At 35.9% G+C, this 26,077-nt stretch overlaps 1 protein-coding gene across 1 annotated transcript; it reads left to right on the forward strand.

Annotated features, from left to right (window-relative positions):
- The first annotated feature begins 76 nt into the window (after window positions 1-76).
- LOC126474912 (mushroom body large-type Kenyon cell-specific protein 1) lies at window positions 77-20,367 on the forward strand. Its single transcript, XM_050102408.1, has 4 exons — window positions 77-172; window positions 2,280-2,449; window positions 3,212-3,741; window positions 10,028-20,367. The coding sequence occupies exons 1-4, from the start codon at window positions 79-81 to the stop codon at window positions 12,606-12,608; spliced, it is 3,375 nt and encodes a 1,124-aa protein (XP_049958365.1). The 5' UTR covers window positions 77-78; the 3' UTR covers window positions 12,609-20,367.
- The last annotated feature ends 5,710 nt before the right edge of the window (window positions 20,368-26,077 follow it).

Raw genomic sequence — 26,077 nt, forward strand, 5'->3', positions numbered from 1 at the left:
CATCGAAGACGCGGCAATAGGCGGTGCAACGTGTTGCGTCATGAGAGACATGACGTCACAAGTAGGGTGAAGGCAAAAATGGCGGAGTGCTCCTATGCTCGCTGTGTTCAGGAGCGCCGAGCAATCAAAAAAGAGCTGCAAAGATGGACGAAGAATATGGTTTTCGTAGTAGGTGAGTGGCAAAAGTGTCATAGATTCCAGAGGAGGTGCATCTCCCTGTTACTCTGTGCTGTGTATCTGCAGAATAACCTTCGTGTTTTCGACCTGTTGCCAAAAAATGCTTAAAACACAGTTCCGTATTTTGGCTAGGGTGACGACTGCAGTCTGCTGTCGGACAGTGTGGTGTTTCGCATCGTAGCGCCGCACACGCCTGCATCGATGCACTACAACCGTGGCTCTTCGTGTGAGTGGAAGTGTTTTCTATAGAACAACGCGCTTTTTTTTTCTTTTTTTGCAGATATTCGCTAATGTTTGCGTGTGCAACCGAATTAAGCATCAGCTGAGATGGGGGGTTAAGGCCCGCGCGCAGAACAGCCGAGGCCTAGTTGTCATCGACTTAGTACGTAACTGAGCGTTTACCATGACCCACCGCAATAGTCGCGGAGTAAATAGTAGGTGAAAATGGAAAAGTAGGTAACGCCGAGCCGACAAGTGACAAACCGAAGACGTGAATGCATAGTGATGTGATGTTGCGCTCTCATAATTGTTTGCATGGAGCAGCTGTGCGACGTCAAAACACACGGTAAATGAAATAGCGTGCGAAACATTGCGCTCTACATCCACGAAATGCGCCGCGGTTGCAGGCGCCTCTCACAGGTAAGAAGTACAATCGAAAATGCATTTTCATTCGCCGGCAGAACGCTTCCGTGAGCAAACGCGTGTTTTCAAAATCTCGTGATATTATTTCTAATAGAAAGAGAACTCGTGTTTGCAAAATTGTATGGCATCATTTGTGAAAAGAGAAATGCGAGCACAAACTTCGAGTCCGAACAGTAAAGATTAATTTTTATCGTAGGACTTTATCGAAATAATTGTAAACGATAAATGAAATGCGGTCATTCGTGCTTTGTTGCCTTAAAGTGCGTCGTATATTAACACGGTATTCAGAGCAGTTTGAGATTCTGTTTACGATACTGGTTGGAAGAATGGAAAGTGATCACGACTACATCGGTTTCATTCCCGTAATTATAATGCTGCGCTATGGAAATTTGTGTCATATTTTGTCGCTGGCTTGTATATTTCATACTGCTTGTCTGTTTCGAAGATTTGACAGTGCGACTAAGTTTGTGAATGTCCGTAGAGCGAAAGTCAACAATTTCTGACTACGTCCATGGCAACAATGTCGCCGTTCCTTGACACTTGGTGAAACTGCCGACTGCAGTCTTTTAAAAATACTATAATTTGGCGAGCTATAGACAAAGAAGCTGAGAATTTCACAGCTCTTGCGGTGCAAATTAAATTGTGAAAGTACTGTGGAACGATTTCTAACACTCAGTGGCGGACTTTTCAAAGGCACTGCTTTAATCCTTTTTCTGTAACAGAATAATATATAAAGACGAGAATAGTCGTATTGCGAGTGACCGAGGAGAAAGCTGCTTCCTGTCGCTATAACGTACTCTTTAAGTATAATAAAAAACGTAGCAAAATAAACTGTGATATTGTGTGCACAGGTGAGATGGTTCAGAGTTACCAATAAAATTTTTAGACAGGTAACACACAACTACTTGTGATTGAAACTCTTCTTCGATGGGAATACATGACATATATCCTACGTAACATAAATGATAACGTGAAATTTCGTGAATTGCTAATGTCAGCTCTTGGATAAAGTTTTAGTTTTGCCAGACTACTTCCTGTTGTTTGTATGGTATGAAAAGGCGCATTGTGATTCTGAATAATAATCTGTTTGCACCAAAAACGATAAGGATGTCAGAAATTTTTGTTTTGTGTTAGTCACTTATTTGAGAACTAGCATCTACACTGATTCGATCATTTGAATGTGTGTCGGAAAAAAGGTAAAGACTGCTAATGCATTTATTTCCATCACCAACTACTACACATCGACAGAAATGAAATCACATTAAATTTAATAGAAGGCTTTTATCTACGGCGTACATCATAGAACAGAGAAATACATTATTTGAACCTAATATCCTTTAAAGTTTGATGTAAGCAAATGCCAAACCAAATACCAACTTTCGTTACTACCTCCAGCCACACACATAATGAATTTTTCTTTTCGCTCAGTGAACACTGAAGTTTTTCCTTTTTTTGCCCAGGTTTGGAACGGGTAGCGGAGGAGTTAATGGGAAGAAGGAAATGGAAACATTATCAGGAGTCAGTTTTGAGAAGTAGACCGCAAGCAGACATAGAACCCAGCAACAGTGATTGGCAAGTTGAAGACAAATGTTGCTTTTGCGACGGTGGGATGTTCCTAAGACCAGCAACAGTGAGTATTGACTGTCATCGTTCAAGCCATTGCATGACACAGATGTATAAAATATTATACAAAATGTCATGTCAACTGCTCAACCTATTTTGAAGGTTTGTCTTGCAGACAGATTTTTTCATTCTGTTGCCCACGGTTTTTTTTTCTTTTTATATTGTTGGTGACTTTATTCAGTCACCTGGAGTTTAAGGGCGCTATAGGTCAGGGTGAATATACCATCCCACTCAAGGTTTTTTGTGTAACTTGTGGTACCTAATCAAAATTTAATTTAAAATACGTTTTATATAATTAGCCCTAATTATTGTAATTTTAGTAACAGGTTTCTTACATAAAGTCGTTTTTTTATGAGTTTTGATTTGAAGTGTATGTACAAAAATTGGTTTTATTGCATATTTCTACAATTTTGTGTTTTCATCATTGAGAATAATAGATGAACCAGTACTGGTGCAAATACTTAATGTAGTCACAAGTGCATGTTAATAATATGTTCATAGAGGATGAAGATACCTTTAGACAAAGGATATACTCATTACCTTCCAGGCATTTTGTGCCTAGATAGTGTATGTTAAAAATGATGTTTGTTGTATACTTTTTGGTTCTGCTCAAATGTCACCTGGTAGGCAATGGGTGACAAATGTCACTACAATAATGGTTATTCTTTAACAAAATATTTATCAATATTTTTATCAAACTAGGCTGTGTAAAATAAAAATTTCATTAAAACATAATGCTAATGTAGAAACCTGTGCTTTCCAATGACAGAGTCCACAGTCAGACAGCTGCAGTAGTTCCAACAGCCACAGCAGTTTTCACGAAACTCAGTCGACAGTAGCAGCAGACAATTCACCTCCCAGGCTGGCGATGACAACACTCGAACCGGTCACATCGCTGGCCGCGTCGCTGGCAGCTATCCCGACCTACAGCCCGGGACCCGCACAGGGCCAGAGCCAGGGGCACTCCGCAATGGCAACCACCCCTCCAGCAGGCCTCTCTCTCTACCCCGCAGTAGCACGCCATCGAACACCTGCGGGACTCTTCCCTCCGTGGTACATGTCACCGACGGCACCTGCTCCGAACGTGCAGTCGGAAGGAAAGACTGAACCGGAAACTCCACCCGTCGTCGTATCCCTCCCTGCATCTACACCGCTGTCGGTGCCGTCAGCTGCAGCGAGTGAGCAGCCTTTGGACTTGAGTGCCAAAGCCAAGGAAGAAGCATCTGCACCCAGCGCCTCACCTGTGCCTCAGCCTTTGGGATTGGCAACTCTGAGTTTGGACAGCAAGCAGATATTCAAGTAAGTGCACTTATCCGTATGTTAAAAATACTTCTACAGTTGTCGGACACTTTCATAACTCATTAATATCGTTATAATTCTGAGGTCTGTGGTCTATCAGAATAGTGTATATTATGTAGTTCTGCATTCACCTTTCCACTGCACAGTCGATCCGAGGATATGGGAACATTTGGTTGGATTACCAATAAAAGAGTAATAAATATGGTGGTCCATATCAGTTTTGCCATTCAGATTAGGTATAAAGCTTAGGACTAATATTGTACAGAACAAATTTAACAGCAACTTGTATGTTACTTGAATTCATTCCCGTTCTTTACAGATTTTAAAAAATCAAGGTAGCATAGTGTCAAAATCACAACAAAATTAGCAGTTTTCTGCATATGTTTTGAATGTCATGTTAAATCTGAGGAGAGAAGGAAGAGGAAGACATACTTGCAGGATAAATAACTATAGCTAGAAGGGTCCATAGGATGTTGAAATGTGGGAGTGGAGGTTACTTAATTTTCAGTTTTTAGAACCTTTGAAGGTATTTCTTCATAAGAATATAGACAAAGACGTAGAAAGTTGTGAAATAACAGGTTTGCTGTCTGTGTTTGCATTTTTTGTTGCTACATTTGCCTCATTTTAGCGAGAACAGTACATCGATCTGAAAGGAAGTTTCATCAGTTACTCCAAGGTATAGGAATTTAAGTTTGCATTTAGCTGTAAACTCTGTGCTACAGTAGTTTATGGAAGTGGCCAAAACTAAAGTAGTCACTGCTTATGAAACTATCTGATGTGCACCAAATTAATAGCTCTTGCAAGGGTGCTAATACTGTGTTTAGTATTAACTAAATGAAGCAGTTTTTTAGCCCTGTGTTTAGGGTGTGACAGTGGAAATGTTCTGTGGCAACCTGAGCAACAGTAGTTCCATGATGACAGTGGTAGTGATGTAAATGAAGAAAATGATACTGTCACCAGTCTGGTTCTCTTAATACTCAGAAAATGTCTGTAGTAGTAAACAGTAAATGATCTAAAATTGTAATAAGCCCCACAGCAACAGAAGCAATTAATTAAGTAGAAAAATATGGGATAACACATTTGTTCATGAACAGTAAACATTGCTGTTTGGTATGTTAAAAAAAGGAATCAAATATACAAACTAGAAAATACTTCCTTATCAAGCCTGTAGGTATTTGTCTCCTGTCTTCACTCAATTTACTATGCCATACAGTTCTATGTGACCAAGAGTTTTAATTGATCTCTCTTTCAGTTAAGTGGGACAAAATATAAAAAAAAGAAGAAAAAAAAAACATTGATATAGTTTGCTGTTCCTCAACCACCTCAGTAAAATATGAACAGATATTTACAATTCTTCCTCCATTGTTAAGTTCTGGCAAGTAATCAACATTTCCTAAAATATGATGTGATTATCCATAATTTGATCTGGACAAAATCAATGTTGAGTCCCATAGTGCTCAGAGCCATTTGACAAAATCAAGCATATTGCCCAACAACACTGCTATTTTCAGTTTCTTTTTCAATTATTGGTTCATTTTGTAAAAGTGAAATTTGCATTCCCTAGTATGTTCCTTCCCCATTGATTCTCCCAGCAGTGAAATAAAACTAATTCACTTACACGAACATATTTTATGGTTTCGATCACTATTACATATTTTAGTTTTCCTCAAATTTTCAAACTTAAATTTTTATTTGTGTTATTTGCCCCCAGAAAATTTGTTTCATTTGCCCCATAACAACTCACTGTCTGATGTTGCTCACATGTTGTATTTATATTATTTTCATTTGATTCTTAAAAATTTCTTTCCTCTTTGACATCAGTGAAGAAACCAACATTTGTATGAGTATTTTGTGGTTTTATCCATTTCTTTGTTTTGCATTCTAAGAATTAGGTCATGTATTACTTTACTTTAAATCCCATAAATGTCAAAAACAAATGAATTAAATACATTTCCAGGCATCAGATAACATTTGTTAATAATCATTCTAATGCACAACACTGCGATTTCTAAGCTCATACCCCTTTGTCCTGGTGGAATTTTTTATGTAACTTATTGTGGCAGTGGCAGTGGCAGCATATAGGTGTACTGCAGTTAACAATTTCAGTTTAAAATGTGAAGTCACAGTCACAGGGAAAAAACATATATGGAGTGCCTTCAAACACTGGTCAAATTGTTTGTGTTCTATGCTCAAATCACTCAAAATATCTTTGGGCTGAAGAGTCTCTTCTGAGTACAACAGTACAAATTTAGTAACGTATCCTTAATTAGTGATCGGTCACCATGAAGACACCATGTTTTTCACATATTTAGACATTCTACTGAGCAACTGAAAAAAATGTATATTAAGGAACTAATGACAATTGCTTTCTTTGGTAATATATGCAAAATGGCTACAAATATTTTATGAGCAAAGGTTCAAAATGGCCCTGAGCACTATGGGACTTAACTTCTAAGGTCATCAGTCCCCTAGAACTTAGAACTACTTAAACCTAAGTAACGTAAGGACATCACACACATCCATGCCCGAAGCAGGATTCGAACCTGTGACCGTAGCGGTCGCGCGGGTCCAGACTGTAGTGCCTAGAACCGCACGGCCACCCCGGCCGGCTATGAGCAAAGGTATCACACAATGTTTCCTTTGTTACACACACTGACATGCTAGAAGGACTGTACTTCCTTACATTCTTGACATTGTTTGTATCATTTGAATACCAGCTCTGTAATTTGTGAGTGGTATAATTACAGGTCTTGCTTTTCTGATTTGATGTCGTGATCAAGACTGTAAAATGTATGACCAGTACTTCTGAAGGTTAAACTCTAAGTGCTGTGTTGTATATATATAAAAATGCAAAAAAACTTTCCAAAAGCTAGGCTAGTTTATTGTACTTTTATTTCTCTTAAGACAGTACTCGCAATTTCTCATCCTGAAGGTAAGCAGGATCCCTCGCCAGCCATCCTATTTCCTTATCTTCTTCTTCTTTCATTGGTTTCAGTAAACTGTGGGCTGCATAAAGTAAACTGCCTCTTTGTTCTGTCTTTTTCTTGATTTTAAGTCTTCCCAATATTTCTTGATTCTTTCACTGTGTTCTTTTTTTTCTGTCCATGCAGCAATGTACTTTCTGACCTTTTCCTGAAAACTCCCAGACTTCCTAATCTTGTTTCAAAAGGTGACCTGTCTAGAATTTCAGTTTTTTTGACATTCATTTCTGCTAATTATTTTTCTCACTTCCCAGAAAAAAAACTATTGTTTTGTCATATTAGAGTTTTCAAGTGAAGTTTCCTTTTGATACAATAAATATTGTAAGATTTCAGATACTGCATTAGATGCATGTATAAGTCATGAAGTTAAAAATGTAAATCATAATTATGAATAACTACAGAAATATGAAATTTCCTGATTTTTAAACCTTTCATAACAGCAAGTTCATGCAGTGTTTGGTTTCATGACTTCCTTTATTTCAAATTATAGCAACAATTGAAATTCCTGGATGGACAACATGCAAAATTTCAAATTATTGTGATTCAAATATCTGTAGAACCCTACTCATTATAAAATGAAGATGGCATTTTTCCATGTAGGCTGTATTTATGTTCTTCATTCCACAGTTAGTTCCAGGTTTTTAAGCCTTTATCAAGCTTTTAGCTAGGAAAATGTGCCATACATGGAAATGGCAGCATATTCACTTGATGTGCTCTGGTTCATTTTGATTTACAGTTCATCAACCCTCAATAACAAGCTAGAAAGCCAAAACTAAATGTGGAATCAAGAAGTAATCTAAATAAATATAGCCTAGGTGGAAATATGCAGCATCCATTTACTAGATTTGTGGCCATGGTGACTATTATGAAGAAGACTGTCATTTAGTCACCATTTTTATTAATAAACATTGTATGTGTTATTGCTTTGTGAAAAACAGAACTTTTGTTGTTGTCGTCCTTGTGCATCTTCCTTATTTTCCCTGTTCAGCAACTCATTTGGCTTTTACCTTCGTTCTATGTATCGTGACCATTTTTATCAGAATTTCAAACATTTGACACCGTAAGGGGAGGTACAATGAGTTTGTTCAGAGTTGCAAGTACTGTGGAGGATGTTGATGCTTTTGTATTTTTCCTTCCATTACTAAACATAAGATTAATATAATTTTTATCAGTACTACTGTTCCTGTACTTGGCAATTGATGTGATGTATGTACTATTCTCATTGTTGTCTCATAAATTTCCACCATTCTGGAAATTATACTGAGCTTATATTTTGAGTAAAAATTTCCAAGGTCCTCCATCATTTCTGATTGCATGGTCCTCTGTCATTTCTGACGCATGTACTTTTCCCCTGACCAGTACGAAAGTGTATATACTTACTTGCCTCTATCAGTATCATTGACAGGTCCTCAGCTGACTGTTCATGGTGTAGCTATCAGCACTAAAGTGTATTCTTTACATGAGGCATCACATTGCATTTGTTGTGCATTTGTTAATAACAGTTGTATCAAAAAGCAAATTCACTTTTGGAAACTTTAAAATTACAAGACAGAATGACTGGCAACTACTTACCTTCAAGAGTCAAAATTCAAATACTGCTGACAGATGCAACTAGTCCAAGTTGTCAGAAATATTATTTCTTTCCTGAGGATGGATCAAATAGTCCTGAAACCAAGGATCAGTTTTTTCCCCTTTAAATATGTCAGTCAGCAGCACAGGAATTATGCTTCCTGAAGACAAGGATGCCTGCTGGTCAGCCACTCTGCCACATTACTATTATTACGATTTGATTTTCTTTATTCATTGCTACTTTTCATTTTTTGCATGGATATAAGGTAGTGCTGTAGTCAGTATGCAAGGAGAATGATATGATATAATATGTTTCAGATAGTATTTTTTCTGTCTTGATTTAGACATGATTAATTTGTCCACAAATATATTTGCACTTGTACTAAAATAATTTAAATGTTATTCTTAGGATTCCCTTTTTTTCTTTAATAAAATAAATTTAAATATTTGGTTTTGTGTGGAAGTAGAAACTGTAGACCACCTCTAAACTTGGCCTACACTTCTTGTTACAATACTGTTATTCTTTTGAGTTCATTTATTTACAAAGTAAATATATTTAACAAGACCATAAAAATTATTGGCATTTCAATTTTTTTCTGTTATTACTTGTGTTACAATCTTATACAGCATTTCAAACTGGATTTTATCTGTAACATCACTTCAAAACTTTTATTTCATTAAACCAATGTCTATATAAATAGTAAAAACATGTATTTCATGCTTACTTTTGGTGTGTCCTTTACAAGGCACAGTTGTTTAACAGTTCCAAATTGAAGAGACACATACATTTTATCAAGCAGTAGACACTTTCCTCACACTGAAGTTGATTTGACTCAACTACTCAGTAACATAAATCGTTCTTATAGTGTTTCCAAAAACTATGTAGTATAGTTTTCTTTCTTGAGTGTGGATAGGAAAAATTAATAAATCATTCAATGTGCAAGGCGGAACACTTCATTTTGTTGTTGCTAAATTTTTTTCCTTTGGAAACCACATACAATTTTATAGTGTAGTAAGACAGAATGACCGACTATCACTTACCTTCAGGAGACAAAATTATTAGTACAAGAAAGTATTTTAACTTTTGGAACTAATAATTCCTTCCTCAGGGGCAAAAGTGGGATAGGTTTGGAAAGAATGAAAAGTAAGGGTAGGTCATTCACATCCCAGTATAAGAGGGACTCACCTGTTGTGAGGCTGAAGGCAGATGATGTTAGGAGACAGTAAATGAGTTCAATAATGTTTAGTTAAAAACAGTAAGTTTTTGAGAATTCACCACCATATGAAACTGTTTAACTATTGGCACTATTATTATAACTCATGTTTTTACTGCTGAGCAGTGAGTTGCTATCATTTGTGGCTATTTAAATAGTGTTGCTGTTGAGAGATTGAGCAGTGCTGTTATAGTCTGTTTTCAAGCATGATTGACACTCAAGCATCAATAATAGTGTTGTTATAGTCTGTTTTATTGCGTTTGACACTGAAGTCTCAGGATGCATATATCATGCTAATTAGTTCCTAATTGAACACTATATACAGGGCAATGTTCTGTTGTGAATAACAGGTATGTAATAGGACTATACCTACTGCACACATCATGCGAATATCCTCATGACTTATATATCTAACAGTAAAAGAATATCATACAACTGACTCATAAGTTTTGATATTAAAATAATTGTTGTGGTTTAAATTCAGATCATAACTGATACATGTTATTGTTATTTTCAATACAGGGCGAAACCAAGAATGAGTGCAGTGGCAGGTCGAAGGACATACACAGAAGAAGAGCTTCAGGCTGCTCTGAGAGATATCCAGAGTGGAAAATTAGGAACTCGGCGTGCAGCTGTTATTTATGGTATACCACGCTCCACACTTCGGAACAAAGTGTACAAGTTGGCTATGGAGCGTGAACGTGACGCACACTTAGTGGTTCCTACAGTAGAGGAAAGAGACCTATCTGGCGCTGAGGATGAGAAGGAAGTTGAACGTGCTTTAAGTCGTCCTCTTCTTTCTGTTGATGATCTTCTGCGATTATCTGTGCTAGATGGGGATGCTCTTAGAGTTCTTCTGGAGGAAGTTTCTGCAGGACACAATCGTGAAGCAAGTGAGTCAGCATCTTCCCCAGTGTTCCCACAGTCTAGTGAACTTTGGCATGGTCTAGAACAGAGTGCATTGGGACCTTACATCTCCCAGCTTCTGATAGCTGGAAGTGCTCAAGATCCTTGCCATGCTGAAAGTGGAGGTACACTCCCAAAATTTTCTTCCCCTCTTCTCCCCGAACTTGTCCGCCGCATGATGGCAGAAGAGCAGCAACAGCAGATAAAGAAGCTAGGTAGTGCCAATAGTTTGGAAGCAAATACAAATGTAACATTGAATGGTGCTTCAGGTGATGAGATACAGAAGTTAGGTGATAGCGACAACAGTGCTGGGCCACCGAGAGTTCCATCTGCATCATCTCAAACAGACCCTTTGAAAGCTACAACAAAAGTTGGGGAAGCAGACGAATCATCTGACACAGATGCAACAGCTTCCACTTCTAGAGTTGCCACACCACCAAATGTGATACTGAGAATTCCGTCCTTTAAACCAACTACGAAAAATGGTGTGGCTACTCGAGGAAGTGGAAGTTTGCCTTCTAGTGAAATTCCATTCCAGACTGTTGGAGTTCCTGCATTTCCTGGCCAGGAATCTAGTCATGTATTGAACAGCAGCAGTAACAACAGTAATGAGTCTTGTTCACCACCAGCATCTAACCTTGTAGGAAAAGGGATTGGGGTCAGTTTACGTGATGTTATAGCCAAAAGCATTAGTCAGAAGTTTCAACCGACTGATCTTCCAATGTCACAAAAGCTCTTATTATCAGCAGATGAGCCACCCCCATTTAAGAGAGGTCGTTTTACTCCTCCATTAAATACAAATATCACATCGTGCACTATAAAACACAATAACAATAACAACACTAATGTTGATGATAAAAACAAGACATCCCCTGCAGGTGGAAAAGCTTCATCAAATTCTACTGGCAAAGGAACCCGGCCAAAACGTGGAAAATACCGTAATTATGACCGTGATAGTTTGGTGGAAGCTGTTAGAGCAGTGCAGAGGGGTGAAATGAGTGTCCATAGGGCAGGATCATATTATGGTGTTCCACATTCAACATTAGAATACAAGGTCAAAGAGAGACATTTGATGAGACCTCGGAAGAGGGAGCCCAAGCAACAACAGTCTGATGAAGTTAAAAGGAAAGATGAATCTGTAACTTCAATTCCAAGGAGCACAGCAACGACCTCATCAGCACTGGCAAATGATAAACTTAAAACTTTGCCTAAACCTCCCAAGACTGCCTTTAATTCACCTGCTCCATTACCTGGTGCACCAAATGGTCTGAAAATACCACCCTTGTTTGATCCCAGTTTATCTCTTGCTGCATATGCTAATGTTACAACAGCCTTTCCATTTTGGCCTGGTCCATTTCATGCCTTACCAGTTCCAGATTTTGCCACTCCTGCTGGTAGCTTTCCTCCAAATCCTGAACATTTCTTTGCACCACAAATGATACACAGGCTACAAGATGAAACTAGGACTGCACCACGAACAAGCCCGTCTTCAGTAGTTCCTCCTCTTGGGAAGACTGCACGAGAGATGGCAGCATCTTTGTATGATGGAACAGGAGCTAATGGTAATTTTCTTGATGGTATAATTCGTTCAAGTCTTGAGATGGGTTTGCCATCATCCTCACCCAAAGAAGGCAGTACAGGTGTGGGAAATAGCGGAAAAATGTCTAACAAAGCACTCATTGACCAGCTTTGTCGTAACAGTTGTGTCACTCCTCTGCCCAAAGCTCCAACACCTTTTAGTATAAAAGATTGCAGTACCAGTGTAAATAGCTCAGATGAAGAACCTGTAAAGCAAGAAAGTGTCATCCAGGACAAGCCCTTAGAATCTGCTTCTCCTGCAGAGCCTGTAGTTTGTCTATCAAATTCATCCAGTGGCCTGCCAGAACATGACTGTAGAATAGATAGTGAACATGTTACTTCAGTTTCAGATGAAAAACATAGCAAGGACAGTGTTTTGCCACTGTCAGGGGTGCACTGTGTGACACCAACTGAAGATAGTTCTGAATTATTTACTAAAGATTCAAGTGAATTTCATAAAGAACATGTTCATAATCCAACTGATGAAAGTGCCTGTGATAGTAAAACTGTAAAAATACTTGGTGATATTGAAGCTGCCAAAGACTTACTCCCTAAAGAAGAAGGCAATGAGGATTCAGAACAAACTGAGGATACCAAATCAATGACGGTCAACTCATAGAGAGACTGATGCATTTCTTAGCTACTATTTCATAACATGTCAAAAATTTAATGTGAATGCAAGAGATTTTATTATGTATATTGTTAAGGTGTATCTTATTTTAATCACCTTGCTGTACTGATTTTGTAGGTGTTTAACACTAATGATACTGACTGTATTTCTTCTTTATTTTAGGAAAGCAAAAGAATTCAATTTTTAAATATGAGGTATTTGCAAACTTAATATTATCTGCCCTGAGTGTGTCACTGGCATTTCATAACATTCTTTCTTCAACATACTGATGTGCGACTACTTTTCCTGCTACTGTGAGGTCGACAATCCAAATGTTGCCAAAGCTAATGTGGAACACATGCCCTTATATTTATCAGATTTCATCAATTATTTGTCCTTCTTTTACAGTAGGTAGAGTTGGTAATCTGAATGTAACTTATTTAAAAATGTAGGTGTATAAATTTGTGGAGACTTTTTAAACATATATATATATATATTTTAATATAACCAAAATGTTCTGGAGTTTTCCCAAGATATTTATCAGAGCAATTAAAATTCATTCCCATTTGTCCAAAGAATCTTCAAAGTCTCATGTAACTATTGTCAAATTCTTTATATTTTTCATTATTTACACTGAATGTTGGTTAGAAAAAAATTAATATGCTAGTGTTAGTAATGTCAGTGCATTCATACTTCCTTTTCTATCATCATTGTTTTATGTCACTCAGAATTATTTCATAATTCTGTCATATTTGTTGTCATTTCGATTTTCACAATTCCAAGTGTCCCATTATTTTCATAACAGCAAATGTAAGATTATTGGTACAGTACAGACATGTGATGGTCAGTTCCCTTTTTAATATCTTTTTCCTCAAACGAATGAAATTATAGTCATAGTCTGGTGTGCTGGGTACTTAAAATATCACTTTCACTGTTGTAAATTCTGTGATGTGCTTTTGAGTCATTTGTTCCAACAATTTTTCTGTCATTGCGTGCATTGTCATTTTGCTTATATCACTGTATGTAACCAGTGTGTCTTCTGTCTGTGCTTATACTGTTGATAACAGATGATCCTGGTATCTGTCTTATCCTTCAGACAGGTGCTTTGATGTTCAGAAATTTAAATATTAAGGAAAAATTTTTTAAAGATGTCTTGGGGCTCTCCAAGAATTTTACTTGTCTGTGATGAAGCCAAATTTTGAATGTATATTTTCTCTATCAATATCTTATATATATACTAGACTAGTTTATATATTGATAAAAGAAACTTGAATTTTGTTTGATAATTGAAGTGCAATTAGAGATGGTATGAACTTATACACATTGTACCATACATATATATTTACAATTTATACATGTTTGAGTATATGGCATTAAATTACAAAGTAAATGGAGGCAGAAATGATGAAACAAATGTGAGGGATGTAATCAGTGACAGTGTTAAGCAATTGGAATTCGACCACAGGTCATTTCTTGTATAACCATTCTGCATTAATTAGTGGGATATTTGACACAGGAAAGTGGACAGTTGATAAGATTTTTTAAATACAGGGTGAAATCATAAGTACACCAGTCACATGTTTTGGATACATTAAGTAAACATGAACTTCATGTTGCATTTACTTCGGGAACTGGGTAAATGTATTTCATGTCCTTACATAAGTTTGAGCATATACATTGTTGTCATCCATCAGGATGACATAATTGTGTTCTTGCTTTGCTTCCAATTTTACTCTTTGCAGTCGGTGAATGTCTGGCACAGTTACAGACAAACTTTTTCCAGTGTGTTTAATAGTCTGAGTTTTTCCATTTAGACAATATTTATATTTTCAGTGTGTAAATGTTAGAGTTGTCAATTCCTTTAATGCCTAGCATAGAGGAGCATGTTGGTGACAGGACGCCAAGTCCTTAGTCCAGATCTGTAACCACATTTTTGGGGAATGATTTTCAGTAGTCTTACATTCCATAGGAAAAAAAAAAAAAAATTACTTCGCAAGCTTTTATTGGAGAATCAGAATGCGTACATTCCAGCCGAACATGTACCAGAAAATTTTCCCCTAAATTGAATGTGATGTGATCTCAAACCAGTAATGAAGAAAAAGTGCCGTGAAGATAAAAAGAGACAGTTAAATGAATTTTCATCAGCATGATGTTCTGTATGTTTCAAAGTAATAATATATCAGATGGAAGCTGAGCTTCCCATTAAGCTTTATTATAGTAAATGAATATTATAAATATGCTGATGAGCATTCTAGAGATGTTCCAGATGATTTTTTTAATGTATGTGTATATGTGTAAGGTGAACTTATTCTCGCTGTAATTTTGTGTGAATGATTAAAAGAGAAAGTGAAGTTGCAGCCTATAGTGCAATGCCAAGAACTGTTTAAGTTTGATTTTGTTATACACAAATATATATAAATATATATATATATACATATAATTTTTCATGAATATGGTGTACAGAAATTTTTCTTTTTAACTTTTTGTGTTGCTATTGTGATATTTTTCCCAAAAATATATTTAGAATTTAAATGAATGACACAAAAAATGTTTGCGTGAAACATTAATATATTTTATTATCATAATATACACAAACAAAAGTTGTCAAAAGTTATTATTTAAGAAGAAGAAATTATTTTTACCATTTTGTGTGATGTGCAGACGTAAATTTTTGTTTACTCACTGAAATTCTTTCTGTAACTTAAATAAAGTCAGAAAATTTTGGAACGCATTAAGTACAGTGGTAGGAGTTCAACAGCAGCTATGACATACCTGCGGTCTGCTGATGTATTTGTTTTAACTGAAGAAGAAAAGTAATCATTGTAGAAAAATTGTGTACGGCTGTGATATATAGAAATATATTTGTGGAATATTTTGGAATATTTTCCATATGTACATTCCAAGTACACTGAAATTGATACATGGTAGTTGTAATACTGGCAGTCTTCTCGAGAGAATGTTTCAGTGACACTCCCCCTCGCAGAATGATTATGTGTATGAAAAAACCAAACAGAAAGCACTTCATTGTTAATGCCTCCCCTAGAATTCATGTTAGTTATTTTAAAATTGCATTGTCTTTGTTTTGTTTAACTCTGTACAAATTTTTACAAATGGTGCAAACACTATGTTGTTAAGTAAAGTTATCAATGCATGGAATCATGTATCTGTTCAACACTGAGGTTCAATAGGTATTTAATACATTTATGGCACTTTTAAGCAATCTGTTAACATGCTAAAGGTCTGCTCCCCACATACTCAGTGCTGCTACCTGACTCTGTGAAGTTAGCATGCACCAGAATACTCTATATAAATTTAATGGTTATACATATGTAGTTTCTGTAAACTGTGACTGATTTTTATACATGCCTTTCCCTTACTTGCTGTGAGGATAAAATGCTTGTATTTCACTTATGTATCATACAGTAGACAGGTAATACCACAGGAAAGCAACTGTTCACTTTGTAGTTTTACTACCTGAGTTCACCATATTCAGCTGTATATATGTACATTCATATTGTCTGCATTTAACTAAGCATCCATTATTGTGTGCTGTATGTGTTTGTGACATTTTTCCTGTTATGGTAATGGACATACAATGTGTTGTCTTGAATGACAATGCTTACACATTTGTTGAATTTTGTACAGAGAATTACTGTAATATCCAGAACAGCAGCTCCAACAGTACCACAAATTTCCATATGATCACGTGTCATTTTACTACTGCTATTATTGTAATATTTTATTAGTATGTACACAGATATTACTACAGTTTACAGTAAGAGTATGTAAGCAATTAGCTGCTGTTGGGACTAGTTCTGTTTTAATGTTAGATTTTAAGAACTGTTTGCTCTCATATGTTATTTCCACACACACACACACACACACACACACACACACACACACACACACACACACACAAAATTATATTTTTATTTCAACAGTTATGAACATTATTTACCAATCAGCAACATTCAAAACCTGGTACCTAAGCAAATGTATCAATATTGCATTAAAATCAAGTCATACATGTACTGAGTGCAACATTACATTATGTACAAGAAACATTATTTTACGAAAAGTACAACAGCCACATATTTGCATCTTATGGTTTAAAAACTGTTTTTAAACTTCCTTCTGCTATTCTTTGGAGATGTTTTATGTAATTCATGTGCATTTAATTATAGTTATTTCACTTACATATGATTAGTTCAAAGTGAACAAAATCAAATAAATGTTATCAGTGCACACATTTGTTGCACATAAACTTTCAGTACAATTACCCATCTGATATTTTATGATGCTGTGCAAATTAACTGTGTTGTTTGTATACTATTCCAATCTTTTGAGAAAAAGTTAGGCTTTACATTCTCATGAATACTCAAACTGTCCTCTCATACTGAAATGGTGGATTAAAGCAATGATAAACAAGGGTTATTAGAACACAAGTTTTCACATAAAAGAAATATTTAAATCAAAATTCCACCTTACAGTCGTCCAGCAGAAAGAAAAGGAAAAGAAAAGTATGACTGTTACCTGTGGCTCTATTGCCTATACACGTGTGAAAGGTGTCATTAACAGACAGTGGTTGCATCACATTCAAAATATAGTACTTGTTAATTAATATGTGTAAGTATTATGTTCATTCACTGGCTAGTTGTATGTTGTACAGAAAAAATTTAAATGATTTTTAATTCAAAATACATGTTCATTCACTATCAGTAAATGTTACAGAGTTTCACTGAACACAGTAGTTGATGTTTTTTTATGTTATTCTATTTTGGAAAAAGAAAACTTCACTCTCAAATGAGCACAAACAATCACACCAAATTATTTATTCATTAAATCTGTGCATACTAGCAGCAAGCCATCAAATTAATGAAAAATTTTTAGTGCTGCTTAAATTTAGAATGTGATAACTACAGGAAACCTCTAGATGAAGAGAAGTGAAGTGTCAATGATCACAAACTGATTGTTGTAATTACACACTTATTAAAACACTACCTGTGTTGAATACTTGATACAGTGTAAAAGTGGAAGGCACCAACAGTGCTTATAATACAGTAGTGTATGGAATGCAATACAAACAAAGCACTGTTGCTTGTCTATGACAAAGAGATCTGGAAAACGTACAGTAAATTTGAGTATACAAATATTTTCCTTTATAAAAATATTTGTTAGAAAGCAAATTCCCTTTACTTTGCAATTTTAAATTAAGACCTCTGGTGAAAGCAAAAAGATGAAGAATTTGATGTAATTAACATTCTACTGTAACTTGATACATGAGCATTATCCTGATGTAAAAATTACTGTAAAGCAGTGTTTTGCAAATGAAAGTAAGGCTGTGTGTAAAGAGTTTTATTTTGGGAAGGGTTCATACTTATTATGTAGCTGAACATTCAGATGCAGGTCTTGCATTTTTGAGGTATTGATAGTGTAAAACATTGAGCAGGGACTTTTCTTTGGATGTCTAGTCACAATTTTCTCCAGACAGCTCAGCACATTTACTGAGGAGGAGGGTTACGGAGTCATCACTCTACAGAATTAATGAGATTTAAATCCCTCTTGCTTACATTATCTGCAAGTTAAATATCTGCGTGATTCCATCGTGCAACTTCACTGAATGTACAGTAATGCCATACATACCTAACTTGTTTCAGCCCCAGAAATAGATGACAATATTTCATGATTAATCTGACTGTTGTGTTATGGCAAACTGAAATATACTCATTCACAAAAAAAAAAAAAAAAAAAAAAAAAAAAATCAGGATGATACATGTAATAATAAAAATAACCCTGCACATTGTTCACCATAGACATTATTCTCAATATGTCTCAAGTTTTGTTGCTTTTTCTTCCTCCTGTGTCTTTCTGTATGTTTTCAATTACAATGCTGTTCCACATTTGCAGGATGATGATCTTTGCAGCTTACAGTACTCTTAATGTAAAACTCATACAAAACCCCAATCATTTTCCATTACTCTATATGACCTCTTAAAATTATCAGTGATACATAGTGCTGGTCAAATTGTTGTACTTCCTCCAAAATTCATATTGGTAGTGACTGTTCTGTGAATGTGCAGTAACAATGCATTTGTCATCCTTACAATATTAAGTCTTACAAGATTTGACTGAGGTTATGTAAGCTAATCGATGTATTATGTCACAACTTCTGCCATGTGAATCTTTCGAGACAAGCTGAATACAGTTCTATGGGGGAAAGAAATATGGTGTACATTCCCAATGTCATCTTAGACTCAACGAATAATTTTAAAAGTATCTGATAGAATGAACAGTGCACATCTTCCATTGCCTATACTCTCTTTTATCATTGCCTTTAATTCAAAGTTCATGTATTTTGAGGACCTATGACAAACTAACAACACAGTTAAAAAAGGTGAAGAAAACATTAAACAAGACAAGTATGTGGCATCTGTATAATTTTACATAGAAATGTAATAAAACACTTTAAGCACATTTGTTTTCAACATAAAAGTTGAAAATTATAGGCCATAACGTAAAGTGAAACAAAACTGCTCTTTAAACTTATTCTTGTGGTAAATGCATCTCTCTTAGGGAAAAATGTGAATCTGGTTTCTATAATCCAGAGTAAGCATGATCTCTCTCTCTCTCTCTCTACACATTGAAACTTACATAAAACTTATGTGATTTTTAACATAAAACAAAAGATTATGTGTCACATGTTTCTGGCTCTGTTTTCGTGATTGATTTATCACATAGGCCCTAATTACATTGCTGCCAATAACTGTAATGATAGATGTATTGCACTGTTTTCAGATTCAGTGATAAGAATCAGTTGTTTCTTGAAAAAGAAAAATGTAAGAGATATTATTGACATGCCATGACATGACATTTTAATGTGAAAGATATTTCAAACTATTTTAAGACTGATTGTTATGCCAGTAATTCTTTTTTGTGGTGTGCTATGTTACGGATGGACTTTTTTATTACAGTTTTCTGTGTTTCAGTTCTGCTTGGTAAAACTTACACTGTGTTACCTGAGCAGTAGAAATTATGTGTACCTGTACACAGCTTAGCTTTTGATGACTGGTAAATTCCCTTAATTGCATTTGTTTTTTGAACTGTTATAGAAAAATTGCAACAAAGTCTGTGTTATCTGTCTTTCCTCCAAAGTAAATGTTTCCATTATGGGACCAAAAAATTAAGACGTGAATTATATAATGTTATTACTACATGTTGCAGCTTAATTTAAACAGTACTCACAGTGAACATACACATTTCCTGATTTTTGTAGATCATAACTTAACACTTTCCAATAATGTAACTTCTATCTGTTTCACATTTTGCTATTAGTGTGTCAAGAATCCGTATTTGACAATATGTCTCACTTGCAGATGGTGTTTCCATACTGCTTTCTATGTGTGCACAGTATTCTCAATATGCATTTCCTACATTTTGTTTACTTTTTTACCAACTGATCTGAAAGTAATGATTCAACTGATTTTTATGAGCAAAATAAGTGGTAAAGTGTATTTGGTGTGATGTAGAGAGGTTACTAGGTTGTTCTGCTTGCCTTGTGAAATCTATATAAATATTTGTCAAATAAATATTGAACTTCATTTATGCCAAGTGTTTGTCATAAGAAATGATAAGTTGCCATTCATTGGTGTTACAGAAGACCAAAAATGCTGTTTGGATAATGTCAGTGGGAAGTGTTATTTTCAGAGACTAAAACATATTGTATATTTATATTGCAAATTTGGAGTAAACCAGTATTTATTACTGTCAAAGAATTGTCATTATTTCTTTCTGTATGAAATAGTTGGTAAAATATCCTTTAGCACACCCTTTGAGGATCAGTCCTCTAGAAAGAGAAAGAGAGAGAGAGAGAGAGAGAGAGAGAGAGGGAGTATACTTATCCATATTTCTCTCTCTCTCTCTCTCTCTCTCTCTCTCTGTGTGTGTGTGTGTGTGTGTGTGTGTGTGTGTGAGAGAGAGAGAGAGAGAGAGAGAAAGAGAGAGAGAGAGAGAGAGAGAGAGAGCACTTCTCTTCTCTTCTTTGACTGACAAATGGCCTCAACTAGGTAGTTAGAGGGCAAACTACAGTTCTAACATGGAATACATACCACTATATATCTGCATTAGTAATGTACACTAAACACTTCTATTCCAGAATTCTAGAGATGAAAGTAGGAATTATGTGCCAGAAAAGATCGTAGGACTAAACCACGGCACTTGTCTGATATCTGCATTATGAACAACAAACTACTGCAGAGCAATGTCTTAAAAAAGTGCATGGTGAGGTTGATTTTATTGAAGCCTCCAGTTTTTCACTTTTTACTCGACAGAGTGAACTACTATATTATATAATTACTCCTGCTTATCCTATAAAGTCAGGCTTTCTGATGCTTGATAAAAGTCTAATAGCTACAGTAATCTTCTAGAGATTCAGCATAAATTCTATACAGAAAAAGGCATGATGTACCTTCTTCATCTGTAAGGATTTAAAATTTTCTGTGGCACAGTGACAAGTGGCTTTAGAGTTGAGTACTTTTATTTCACAAATTAAACACTTATTTGTATCTCTTACACTACTTCACAATGTCACAAAATGTTTGAAAAATTAGCAGCTGTGAAATTACAAATCAGCCACATTAAAATGTAGATTGAATATGATAAGCAATAAAATTTTGAGTTAGGATCAGTCATCACCATCCATTTTCCTTATTTGGTGTTGTGTGTGGTACTTCCTCCTAGATTCATCTTGTGTCATGGTTGTGCTTAGGCAACCACTTGTTTGGTGTGTCTTACAATGTACATCTTCTTTCATGCAAGTTCAGTGCTGCTTAAACTGGGGTACATTAAGTGTGTTTGACAAAAATGAGTAAAGGTTTTACATTAATTCTTCTGGGGCAGACAGTTGGAGTCTCAAGTGAGATAAAATGTATTTTTTCCCCACTAGTCCTTACATTTTTTCACTGTAGAAAACATTTAATGATATACAGCAAGCAACATTTTGCGACATTTGGTTACATTTCATCATTTTTTATATCAGCCATTTGACATCCACTGCTTCATAAAGGCATGGACAGTACTTTTTCATTCATTATGGTCTTCTAAAATACACATCCATGAAACTCCTGTAGGTTTTCTTATGTTAGCTACCCTGCTTCTATTACATTACAGTCTCTGTATTTTTCGTCTTTTGGAAGCTACTGTCAGTACTAGCCATCTCATCTCCTTAAGTTAAGTACAGGTCAGCAACTCTGTATCATAATTTGATAGCTTTCTCAGATGACATGACTTGTTGATACAATTAATGGAGGCTGAAGCAGTGATTTATACATTCGTCTGTATACTAATGTAGGCTGAAGATGGTGGTGGTGGTTACTGTTTAACGTCCCGTCGACAACGAAGTCATTACAGACGAAGCGCAAACTCGGGTTAGGGAAGGATGGGAAAGGAAATCGGCCGTGCCCTTTCAAAGGAACCATCCCGGCATTGGCCTGAAATGATTTAGGGAAATCACGGAAAACCTAAATCAGGATGGCTGGAGACGGAATTGAACCGTCGTCCTCCCGATTGCGAGTCCAGTGTGCTAACCACTGCGCCACCTCGCTCGGTAGGCTGAAGAAATATCTTTTTCCTCAAGGGCTGTTAGTATATTTCTGTTGCAGTCTCAGAAAATCCAAGAAAAGTTGGAAATTGATACTCTATCTATTGTTTTATAATGTTTTTCATGACTTCCAAATGGCAACAATTTTTGGTAATATTTTATACATTACTTAGATGAGGCTGATAAGTCTATAGTTTTTCTCTCTCTTTACTTGTGAAATATCACAACTGAAGCATTGTTTCAGATTGTGGAATCGTCTTCCACCATAGCAATTCTGGAAGTATTTTTGTAAGTTCTTTATCTATTCCTTTGGTTGCAACTGTAACAATTTGTACTGGAGCATTACTGTCTGTAGGCTCCAGTCATTTCTTCTTGTCATGTATGTTTGCAGAATGTCATTTTCATTATTAATTGTCTATATTTCAGATAGATCAAACTTTTAAATAAATTTTCAAATAATTGTAAAATTGAAACTTGGCAGATGACTCAATTTTCTCAAACAATATAAATTTCTGCCGCTCAGCACACTGATGGATGATACTGCAGCTGAAAATGGCATCCAAATGTGCACAAAGCATGCTGAGAGCAGACACACATGCACACTGTGGTGATCGTGTACCTTCTCACTCTCAATCACAAACGGACGTCATTTAACAAATACTCTCATATAATATTGTGTTTATTGTTCCTGTGATATTCTTACCCTTCTATGTGTTGGTGACATTCACCCATTTGAGATTTTATTTTCCTTTGCCTGATATCTGAAACTTCTATTTGCCAAAGTACCTTTGTTAAAAATAGCCCCTTTTTTCTATATTAGCATTATCTTCATAAGTTGCTGAACTCGATGTCTCATTTTTATCGGGAACACATCATTATTCATGAATAAATTCTTATCATGTCCATTTCTGATTTCCTGCCAGACGAGGATCCATATTTGCAAAACATATTTTATTGTATTTATTAAATGCCAACAGCCACAAGCTAGTCATACACTATGACTGGTTTCAGCTGAACATAGAAACCATCTTTAGATAGAATGCATAATAATGATCTTTGCTACTGAGGCCATAGTTTGTCAAGTATAACAAAGCATAGACTCAGTAGGCCCCATAATTAGACAATTTAGCTGCACATTTGATCTGAAGATGGGTACATCTTACACTTGAAACTGGCTATCCGTGTGACTAGCTTGTGATTGTTGTCATTCGATAAGAAATACAAAAAAATTAAATGTGTCAGAGAATCTGTTTGAGTCACTGACTACGAGTATTTAGAACAATAATAGTCCTATAGATGTCAACCGAATATTTTAATAACTTACCACAAACACTATCCCAGCCAGAACAGTTACTGGTTTTTAGTGACATGTATTTTTTTTAAATCACCAACATACTCTAAAAAACTAATTTTCATTGGTAATGCATGCAATGTCTGTGGGAATAAAGGTAATGCATTTGCATTTAGTTGTTAAGTAGCAAGTGCTTAGTTTACTGCCACTCAAAGAAAGTTGTTATTAAATTTGCTGGCAAATGATTTCAAAGAGTCATACCCATTGTTCTCTTGGCAGAAGCACACACATATAATCTAAGGAATTTTATCATGAACGTGAATTCTAACATTTCCACTTTCATCAAGGATCAGCTACAGATTAATTAGAATTGAATCTACTGTTTACTAGCATGTAGTACATCCACAGAAAAGAGTTCTAGTCTCTGCTTATATTGACATATTTCTGATTAATAGGAACCTGAGTGACTATTGGCCTCTCTCAGAACTACACAGTGCCCTACAAATAGTAAATTTATGGCTCCACAATAATGGGATTGCCTTCATATGAGGTCCACTTGCACCTGTTGCCTCTCTTCAGATAAGTGACAAACTAAAATAACATACAACATTGGAACACAACTTCTGTTAATTTATACAGCAAAAATACCCACAACAATCTTTTGGTCACCACCTCCTTTCTACTACAAATACTTAGTCTCAAACAAAGTAATATTATTTGCTTTTTTTAAACCACCACTTTAGCTGAAGTTGCTGACACACACTTTTGGCACTCATTTCAAGAAATGTGATGGATTGAACTCTGATTTTGGAAGACATTTTAATCATCACTATTTGGCTGCTGTAGGTAAGTTGTAGCATAACGATCCTGACCACCAGGGTTTGCATTAAGATCAAAATCTCTCTTCAGTGTCTAAGGGACTGAGGGGATATGACCATTAATTGTGAACTGCTACATAGGTACATTATCTTGGCAGATTCCTTAGTTTTATTTCAAGTTTCACCTTGTTCTCATTATCATATTTCATTTAAATGATATCTTCTGTCCTGTGAAGCACATACCTCTTCTTCAGCACCTGCTTAGAGTATTAGTGGGTGGAGCAGTATACCACAATGCTCTCCTAGTGGGATAACAAAACTGGAACTTTTATCTCCTCTTCAAATAGAGCTTCATTATTATTCAAAAGGCTGCATGAGCACTGTTTCAGCTATTCCACTAGTTAAAAATCCCTGGCAGAATTGTGTATTAAACACAGGTCTGTCTGTTGTAGACACGATGATCCCTGAGCCACTTACCACATCATTACGATCTTCCGTTGCCACTTAGCAAGTCCAGTAGCTAATTAAATCCATTAACTTAACAGCTCCAGGCATTCTTTAAGAACTTAAGATGCCTTCACTTTAATTCAAACATTATTTCTTAATTAATGTTACTGTAGCATCTCCTATGTACAGTCATATTTGTCGTGAGTGATGCACTGAGATACCGTCCCTGCACATGATTTCTCAGACTAAATTGTACATCTTTCCTGTCAGACCCCAGATCACATCACAATTGCATTAATACAAATTTAAAATCCCTTCCTTTCTTCCAGCTGCAATTACACACTGAACATTTACCACTTTTCGCACATCTTCAAGCACAGACAACCATCTGCATCTTTTATTTGAAACTCACTAAATTCAACTTCTTTGCAATAACTTCTATTCTCCTCTGAGCCCCACAGGGCTTCTAATCTGTACCAAAACTCCTCTGAGACCCAACTGACAGTCTCATCCAAACCAGAAGTTTCCTATTCAGAATGGAAGGAAAGAGGACTGATTAGGGTTCAGCTTCCAATCGATGACTAGGTCATTAGAGGTGAGCATTGGTTAGGGCACAAGGGAAAAACTGGCCATTTCTGATTCAAAGGAACTGTCTTGGTGTTTTCTTAACTCATTTAATGAGACCAAGGAAAACTTAAGTCTAGATGGATGGACGAGAATGTAAACATTACCCCTCCAATTTGCAAGTTCAACCTAATGGTGTCTTTCAAAGACACACACTGACAACTTAACATATTATACAAAATTATATGCACATCTGAGGCGAAAAATTCTCAGTGGATGCCCAAAGAATGCTTGTCCATGAAGGTCAGCAAAATCACTGAGAATGAATGAAGCACCTTTGTGTTTTCAAGGTTATCAAATTCATTTGCTACTGCACACACGCAGCTTAGAAAATATATTACAGGCAGCTTGGAACCATAACAGTCAGGAATTGTGACATTATAAGTGTTCATTATCTCATTTATCCAGCCAGAAAACATTTCGTGATTCTGGCTATCATAGACATTGCACTACAAGAGCAACTTTTTCAACATTTTTATGAACACTGATTGGCATAACTGGGAACACATTTACTTCAGTTTACAATTCTTCTGTAGATGTATCTGTGTTGTAACGTTTATATCTACATCTACCAGACCACTGTGAAGTGCCTGGAAAAAGGTACTTTCCATTGTATCCCTTCTTTCCCTTTCTGCATAGAGTATGGGAAAAATGACTGCTTAAATACATCTGTGCACACTGTAATTAATCTAATCTTGTCTTT

The sequence above is a fragment of the Schistocerca serialis genome, chromosome 4 (assembly GCF_023864345.2).
Source record: "Schistocerca serialis cubense isolate TAMUIC-IGC-003099 chromosome 4, iqSchSeri2.2, whole genome shotgun sequence".
In the NCBI taxonomy this organism is placed as follows: domain Eukaryota; kingdom Metazoa; phylum Arthropoda; class Insecta; order Orthoptera; family Acrididae; genus Schistocerca; species Schistocerca serialis.

Bases quoted from the DNA above. Each gene is read 5' to 3' on its own strand.
- LOC126474912 (XM_050102408.1), top strand. From the start codon at position 79: ATGGCGGAGTGCTCCTATGCTCGCTGTGTTCAGGAGCGCCGAGCAATC. The intron at 2,450-3,211 runs GTGAGTATTGAC...TTCCAATGACAG, and splicing joins TGTTCCTAAGACCAGCAACA to AGTCCACAGTCAGACAGCTG. The intron at 3,742-10,027 runs GTAAGTGCACTT...TTTTCAATACAG, and splicing joins GACAGCAAGCAGATATTCAA to GGCGAAACCAAGAATGAGTG.